At 41.2% G+C, this 8,646-nt stretch overlaps 2 protein-coding genes and 1 long non-coding RNA gene across 4 annotated transcripts; 2 read left to right on the top strand and 1 right to left on the bottom strand.

The window, feature by feature from the left end:
- Window positions 1-215: 215 nt before the first annotated feature.
- On the top strand, window positions 216-1,298 carry LOC103515925 (transcription factor MafG). Its single transcript, XM_017446866.2, has 2 exons — window positions 216-410; window positions 793-1,298. Exons 1-2 carry the CDS (start codon window positions 331-333, stop codon window positions 989-991), a joined length of 279 nt encoding a protein of 92 aa, XP_017302355.1. The 5' UTR covers window positions 216-330; the 3' UTR covers window positions 992-1,298.
- A 26-nt stretch (window positions 1,299-1,324) lies between these two features.
- Window positions 1,325-8,348, bottom strand: LOC103515924 (the record flags this gene model as incomplete). The annotated part of the gene is made up of 10 exons (XM_026828476.1): window positions 1,325-1,332; window positions 1,802-1,942; window positions 2,166-2,309; window positions 2,681-2,863; window positions 3,426-3,612; window positions 6,033-6,288; window positions 6,806-7,018; window positions 7,559-7,794; window positions 7,957-8,011; window positions 8,191-8,348. Coding segments are annotated over 10 exons (1,581 nt in total), but the record flags the coding sequence as incomplete, so codon positions are not given.
- On the top strand, window positions 4,354-5,914 carry LOC108253261. 2 transcript variants are annotated; one of them, XR_001809696.2, is made up of 3 exons: window positions 4,354-4,579; window positions 5,100-5,401; window positions 5,788-5,914. It is a non-coding gene; the product is annotated as an uncharacterized LOC108253261 (long non-coding RNA). The 2 variants fall into 2 exon arrangements; XR_003393347.1 differs by lacking the exon at window positions 5,788-5,914 and having other exon boundaries at window positions 5,100-5,523.
- Window positions 8,349-8,646: the final 298 nt, after the last annotated feature.

Here is an 8,646-nt window from a genome sequence, read left to right as displayed (position 1 = left end):
CCAGAACCCTCATACGTGTTTCAATTAGGACTTTTCATCCTGAACTTTACACTTCTCATTCCTTGTTCAAAGAAAAATGTTGAACTGCTTGTCAATTTTGTTCTACGAGTAGTGAGGATTTGAGGAATCTTATGTTCAAAATGAATATGGCCTCTAGCCTTTAGAGGCCATAGCCTTTATTTTAACCTGGCCAGATCTGGCTGAATATTTTCTAATTATTTAATTTGTGCTCCTACATTTCAGCCCCCTCTGTCTCCTAGTCCAGTGATAGATATCAGTGATGATGATTTGGTCACAATCAGTGTGCGAGACCTGAACAGGCAGTTGAAAATGAGAGGACTGTCTCGGGAAGACATTATCAAAATGAAACAGAGACGAAGGACATTGAAGAATAGAGGCTATGCTGCAAGGTAATGGGATCCAAAAAGAACACCTAGATAATATCCATTATTGTACTCTATTTTATTAATAAATAATGGATGATACTGGGATCCTCAGAGCATTTTAAGCAAATGGGAACAGATCTTCTCAAAGTTGTTGTCACCGTAACACACTTTTAAAGACTTCAATCTTTTTTCGGCACACCAAAGCTCTGCAGCACAATTTAAGAAGCACTGCAACAACCTAGATGGCCAACCAAGAGACTCCAAGCAAGGACTCAAAGCCAAAATATATCATTTACATTACACATTTCAATCAAACCAAATTTTGTCCCTGGGAAAATGTGCCTTTGATGAAATGGACATGGAAAGATGAAGATAAAAAATTAATTTATTTCCTCTATAATTTCAGTTGCCGTATCAAGCGCATTGAGCAAAAGGACGAGTTGGAAACGGAAAAGTCTCAGGAATATCAGGACATGGAGCTGATGGAACAGGATTGTAATCTGATGCGGGAAGAACTCCATGCATACTCACTCAAATGTGAGGCACTGATCAAGTTTGCTGCCAAACACAAGATACACATTCCCATTGAGCTGGCTACAGTGTGAGGATAGAATTTCCTGACACGTCTTGTCATTCCAGAAGATTTTTCCCTGTAAGTTCTTGCTGAATACTTTTGGCTCCATTCCTTCACAGTAGTTGAAGGACGTCCTATCTGCAGTTAAGGACTGGACAGGTAATCATTTGTACCTGATTTTTGATGGTGCTCAATAATAGTCAAGACCTAGGTAGAGGTGATTTGCATATGCATACAGTGCAATAATTAGGTGGCATGCTTTTTTTTATTAGATTCACATGCTCCAGTCATAAAACCTGTATCGAGTAGGTACAATCAAAATATTTTTACCTACACCATTTAATTCAAAGTAACTCACTCTCATTTAATTGCCTGTAAAGTATTTGATTGAGTAGAAAAATCCTTAAAAATAATAATAATAATAATAATAATAAAAAGTAAAGTGAAAGATGTTTTATTATTTTTATTGTTGAGGAGTTTTTTCATAATGTCCACCATGTGAAAAACTCCAATTGATATTCTCCCATCCTTCTTTCTGATTATTCTATTTTTCTAATCCTTTTTCTCCCTCTCCTTTGTTGTTCTCTTTCCTTATGAACCTGACAAAAACCGGTTGGGCGGAAGAGCCCACAAGGTGAGAAATTGAGAATCCTGCCATTAAAGCTTATAAAAAATAAATAAAATGAAGTAAAAAGTCGAGTTACCTATAAACTGTATCCGCACGTGGGGCGCGGGCGTGAAGCTGGTCGACAACGCCGGAGACCGCAGGTTCGTTGCCGCAATCGGCGACGACGTTTTGAGTGCGAAAAAATAAATAAAATGAAGTAAAAAGTCGAGTTACCTATAAACTGTATCCGCACGTGGGGCGCGGGCGTGAAGCTGGTCGACAACGCAGGAGACCGCAGGTTGGTTGCCGCAATCGGCGACGACGTTTTGAGTGCAGACACGTTATGACCGCACACGGTCAGATGCGGCGTAGGCTGACTGGGCAGAAACACGCTGAGCGTACCGTCGCGACAATCTTTGGAGACGAAGCGGACGTTGTCGTATTGAATCCAGACGTCGCGGTTTGGAGAGACGCGGATCTCCCAGATGCAGTGGACGTAGCGCGGCGCCTCCACGTAACCTGAGAGAGAAACAGGAGTATAACGGTACGGTAGATTAGACTAGCGTCTGGCTGTGCGACTATAAACATTAGGATGAAGGACTGGGCAGAAACACGCTGAGCGTACCGTCGCGACAATCTTTGGAGACGAAGCGGACGTTGTCGTATTGAATCCAGACGTCGCGGTTCGGAGAGACGCGGATCTCCCAGATGCAGTGGACGTAGCGCGGCGCCTCCACGTAACCTGAGAGAGAAACAGGGGTATGACGGTACGGTAGATTAGACTAGCGTCTGACTGTGCGACTATAAACATTAAGATGAACAGCTAACCCTAACCAGCCTAGCTAGCTGATAGTTTCAAAGGGTTCTCTCTGCTTGAAAAGAACAAGTCCTCACGATGGTTGACTGCGGTTCAGGACGAGCCATTTAAACATGGCTAGAGACCATCACCCTGGTGTATGGCTGATAGAAGAGATATTTTCTCTATTTTGTCATCACCTTTCGGCTATAGCTAAAGCCGCTACAACAATAACAAAATTGCCTACAAGCTACCAGGACATTCGGGAAAAAAATCGGATGAAACTCACGACAAATGGGAACGGCCCCTTAACTCACCCAGCGCCTCATAATGAGGGAAATGCAGTTCGCCCCCGTCTACATGAGATGGAAAAGTAGCGGCTCCACACAGGGGACCGTGAACAAACTCATATTCCAACTCGAACAGTGGCGGAGCGTGTTTGAAATAGGAGGTGGCCGAATGCGAACTCTCCACGGACAGTTCTACGTTCACGTTTTCTCCTGCGAATAGAATAGAATATGGGTAGGTAGAATAGAATAGAATCGTTACTAATAGAATAAAATAAATTGTCTGGCTGGGGGACGTTAAACAGGGAGTAGAGTAGCTTAGTGTGGCTGGGGACTTTAAGCAAGCAGTATACCAGTCTGAAATTTTATTTCCCTTGCTAACGAAATAGCAAAGGTTGAGTGCGAAGGGCATCCACTTGTAAAATCTGTAGCCAAAACCAAATGTCAGCCCAAAGCAATCGCCCTAGTTAGGGTTGATTGTGAGGTTGACGAAAAACGCCGACCCCGTCCGTACACGGGAAAAGGCGAAGAAAAAGAAGAAGAGTAGGTAGGTACAGGCGCAATTTCAGTTTCCAAAAGGGAAATGGTTCCGTTTCCGAGTTTTTCCGAAATGAAAATACACCTATTTCTTCATTATTTCTATACTAAATTTAACAATTTCAGTTTCCAAAAGGGAAATGGTTCCGTTTCCGAGTTTTTCCGAAATGAAAATACACCTATTTCTTCATTATTTCTATACTAATAGGTTGATTAAAGCTAAGCATTATTTAGGTACCTTGCGATATAAACCTATGTCTGGTCGTATTGGTATTCTTGCACAGGCAAGTAGCACCGCTCCCTATGTAGGAGACGACGGAGGAAGCATTGGTCTTAGCGCCCAATATGGAAGGCTCCCAGATGTACATCTTGTCCAGGCGATCGTCCCAGCAGGTACTGCACACCGCATTGTTGTACGGGTTGCTCTGGAAAGTCATCAGAAACAGGATTAAAGGCTAAAAACCACTCTTTTTTGGAGTCAGGAAACCCTAAAACGGATATTTCCTGCAATTTCCCGATTTAGAAAATTTGGACCGATTGCAATATTTTCTCATTACCAGTATAGCTCGCTATACTGTAGAAATAGAAAGTAAAAATATGCTGTCCTATGATTTTTTTTTTTTTTTTTTTAAGAGGTTTGACCGAGGGAACTATAACTGCTAAGGTCTTATCGTCCCGAGAGCGAAGAGAGAAGGAAGACAGGATGGGAGAGAGCCAGCCGTTCCGAGAACGAACCTTATCTGTTCAGGATAAAATCCGCCCCGGGCGGGAATTGAACCCGCGGCCTAGCGCTTGCAAGGCAGATAAGGCAGACGAGCTACCAACCAAGCTAACTATAGGGTGGCAGTAATTTTGAAACCCTTGTAAAATAATCAGTAAGATTTTCTCTATGTTAGGGTGGTATACTCTTTAGTTATTCTTGTTGTTGTTGTCGTTGGTAATATTTTACATCAAAGTTATTTATTGTATTATTATTTTAATCTGTCAGTGTTATTAAGGAGCGCGGTAGCGCTCCGCCCCGCCAAGTCAAAATAGTTTGAGAGTTACTCTTATTACTGGTACCAGGCATATTTTGCTGTCAGTGATTAGGTATCTTAAAGGAAACATCAACAAGGATATGGGAACGATATTGAGAGGGAGCAGAAAAACAAGGATCGAAATTGTTGAATGTACTAAAGCTGGAGCCATGAATTTAACAGAGAGTGGGAATCAAACTTTGTCAGTGTTCCCTTCCATGAGTTTTAGTTGAAGCTAAAAGCTTTTTGATGCTTTAAGAAGAAATCTTTACTGAAATAAAATGAGACCAATAAAATAATAAGTACTTCAAGGGTTGAGATTTTTAATAAAATAATGGTTCTATCATGCAGTAACCATAACATACTAGAATACTAGGTAATTTATTAAATAAGACATTTGTATTAGAAATTACAGCTCTCTTGATTCAAATTTTGATAAAATCTAAAAATTTGATGGGCCATTGTGCTAAAGCTCAATTTGTATGAAAATGAATTCGAGTCTAATTTACATCTACATGGTACGACTTTATGCTTCTAATCGAAATTGATTAGATTGGAATGCTTCAAGTTGTTAGTATGTATAGGCTATGAAAGAAAAAAATCTAATTAGCCTAACCCAGTACATAAAACACAATTGCAGTTCCTTCTACATTAGCAGTTTCCGAAATGAGTTATTCAGGTCTTTGAAAGAAGGTCCTTTTGTCAAAAGAAAACTGTTTGGAAAAAGGGTCTTCTGTCATAAACCACAAATCTTCAATGACACTGAAGTAAAGCAACATGTGACGTTTTTATGAACTGACGTGTATAATTGTATATCCCTATATGGGTAAAATATTAGCTCAGAACAAGTGAACATTGGTTAAATCAAACATGTCAAATAGGTCTCTACTTTGTAGGTAATTTATTAAATAAGACATTTGTATTAGAAATTACAGCTCTCTTGATTCAAATTTTGATAAAATCTAAAAATTTGATGGGCCACTGTGCTAAAGCTCAATTTGTATGAAAATGAATTCGAGTCTAATTTACATCTACATGGTAAGACTTTATGCTTCTAATCGAAATTGATTAGATTGGAATGCTTCAGGTTGTTATTATGTATAGGCCATGAAAGAAAAAATCTAATTAGCCTAACCCAGTACATAAAACACAATTGCAGTTCCTTCTACATTACCAGTTTCCGAAATGAGTTATTCAGGTCTTTGAAAGAAGGTCCTTTTGTCAAAAGAAAACTGTTCGGAAAAAGGGTCTTCTGTCATAAACCACAAATCTTCAATGACACTGAAGTAAAGCAACGTGTGACGTTTTTATGAACTGACGTGTATAATTGTATATCCCTAAGCGCCCAAAAGGGAAAAAAAAAAAAAAAAAAAAATGTAAAATCAGTGAAAAATAAGAAATACAGTGAAAGGTCAGTGTTATGTTATTACACTAACTTATTACAATTTATTACTCATTACTACTATGAGATATATTTTACTGTCAGTATACTCAGTGATTAGCTTAAAGGAAATATGAACAAGGAAATTGGAACGATATCGAGAAAGAGCAGAGATACAAAGATCGAAATTGTGAGTTATTCAGGTCTTTGAAAGAAGGTCCTTTTGTCAAAAGAAAACTGTTCGGAAAAAGGGTCTTCTGTCATAAACCACAAATCTTCAATGACACTGAAGTAAAGCAACGTGTGACGTTTTTATGAACTGACGTGTATGCTCTTCATTTCACCAATTATCGAAATTGGTGGAGAGGCTTCGTACATCGACCCGTCCCCTGATGGAACCATTATGGCTTGATTGATTGATTGATTGATTGATTGATTAATTAATTACCTTAAAGTTAATATTGTTGATGGTAATAATGATCCTCGCATAGATTCTTTTGTCAGTGACAAACTTGTATCGACACTTAATAGCGTTTGAGTTGACTTCATTCCTCTTATACACTAAGGTGTTCATAGGACTGCGTACGTAACCCTTCGCCTGTTTCCAACTGAGGAACTCTTCATCACAGCTGGTGCCGGGAATTGGTGTCCCGAAATGGGTGTTATTGAAGAAATCGTAGTGCGCCCAATAGTACAAGGAGGAGCTGGAATTGAGGACATAGGGGTTGTAAGGGTTAATATGTGATCGTGGATTTATTTGTGTTAAAGCAGAGCCTTTTCACAAGTTTTGTGGATATCGCTGGCATCACTAAGTGCTTCCTTTGCAATCAATTTCCATCTTTCAATAATCTTTTTACACCGGTAATAGTGTTAATTCCGCCACTGGTCCCCACTCGATTAAAGTATCTACTCGATTGTCCTCACGAGGCTGAGTGCACCCCGAACTCCAAGCACTGAGCCGAAAAAACTTCGACCCCGCCGGAAACCGAACCTCCGGCGTGCAAGCCCAGTGTGATACCCACTCCGCAACCGAGGTTGCTCCGCCACGGAGGTGATACCAACTCCTTCCTTCTAATTTTATTTTTGTGCACTTTTTTTTTACAAGTTTCCATTTATAGGTATTTGATTGACAAAAAACTCAGAACATACATTTTTCATATAAATGGTATACCCATCCGTATAAGCAGAGCTTGTGCCACGGATGGGGAAAAGCTTACTTACCCAGCGTAACTCCCCGTCTTGCTCTCAAATCGGACGAACAGCGAGTTAGAAGTCGACACAAAGTCATGCTTCTCCATAGGTCTGCTGAACGTATCGCAAAACGTCTTGATGATGCGGGAGTCATCCGGCCACGATGCGTCATAGAGCGTCAGGGATTCGCCGCAATCCCCGCTGAACTCTTCAATACCGGACTGGATCCGGGTGATTCTGAAACTGAATCCGGACAAATTCGAATAAACTTACAACTTTCCTGGACATAAATTTGGCACGTACCTTAATGTTTGGTTTGGACGTTTCGGGTCTGAATTCCAGACCCGTCTCCAGGAGATTGGGAAAAATCCAAATTGGGAAAAATCCGTCAAAGTTGGGAAAAATCCAAATCAAAGTAATGTCGTCCGAATAAAAGCATTCTGCGTACCTATATGTGTGGTTCACGCTTGAAGCCTAAATCGGAAGGGCGGATACTTGTTCAGAAGTCACGTCAATGGAAGCTTGCTACCAAAAGAACTGGCACAAACAGTGACCAGTGTTATTATAGGGTTAGGTGTATCCGATTATGTGACTTTTTTATAGTCAACAATGGCTGAACCAATGGGATTCCGCTTTGGACGAACACACCATGTTCACACTTGCTCCACAAAGCGGAATCTCACACTCTCATTGGTTCAGCCATGTTTGACTATAAAAAAGTCACATAATCGAATACGGCTTATGTTTACAACTTACCTAACAAACCACCTGTTAATAACTTACCTTGGAAAGTACAGTCGCACCACCTGGTTGGGTTTCCCCTGGATGAGATAGGTACAGGACGTATGAGGCGCGTACCAATGAGCGATCGACAGGAAGATCCCCTCTGAATCCTTATTGGCTGCCAGGTCGTCCGCGGTGAGTAACCAATCACAGGTGCCATTCCGAGTCCCCTTGGTCTCTACATGGCCCGGCCAATTTACCACGTTGAGTGGAAGCCCTGTGTTTAGTAGAGGGTCCTGGGGGAGAGAGTAATCCTGTCTTAAGAGAGCCGATCTGTGAGAAAAAACGCTGATAGGAGAAGCCAGCCGTACCGTACAGAGAATAACTTCATCTGTTTAAGATAAAATTCGCCCGGGCGGAAACATCAACCCGTGACCTAACCTTATAAGGCCAGACACGCTACCTTCCGAGCTAAACGTACTGGGTTTCTTGGCTTTAGCTGGTTGAGTACACCTGAGGAGCTTACATAGACCGGATATTTGTGGCGGTTTATCTTGGCACGAACCTTCGCCCATCTGATGAAGGCATACTAAGGGATGGGTATGCACGAAACAGACCACGAAAGAACCGGTAAGCACCGTGTGGATAGACACTGAGCTACTTTCATAGACGCAAGCCACCTTTCTACTCACCTGCGGCCGAGCTCACAACTCCACAAAACAAATCCCGCTGGTACCAATGATAGAATCAGGGGAATCTTGCCCATTCTCCACAGAACCGTACCAATGACAAGGGCTGTTGCATCTTTACCATCGTACACCCTCAGGGTAGCATACGGGCAGTAATGTTGCTCATGGAGAAGACAAAAAAGACATCATCATCAAATCTTAAGTCATTCCAGAAATGGGTCAACTGTAAAGTCGCTCATTATAAGCGAAAAAAAAAAAAAAAAAAAAAGAAAAAAAACGCTTGACTCCGCAGAGTAAAAAAATGCAGACGCCCAACCCCGATATTCGCGCAATCGAGCAATTGTAAAGAGCTCAGGTCCGCGGGACTGGATTTGATCTAAAAGCTCAATCGCCGAAATCAGCCATTGAGCATCACGAAAAAGAAGAATAAAATGCTCACTCCACGGAGTGGAAATAAGA

Source organism: Diaphorina citri, unplaced genomic scaffold (genome assembly GCF_000475195.1).
Source record: "Diaphorina citri unplaced genomic scaffold, Diaci psyllid genome assembly version 1.1 scaffold1442, whole genome shotgun sequence".
Classification (NCBI taxonomy): Eukaryota; Metazoa; Arthropoda; class Insecta; order Hemiptera; family Psyllidae; genus Diaphorina; species Diaphorina citri.
The sequence above is the reverse complement of the archived record's forward strand: the minus strand, read 5'-3'. Positions and strand labels throughout refer to the sequence as shown.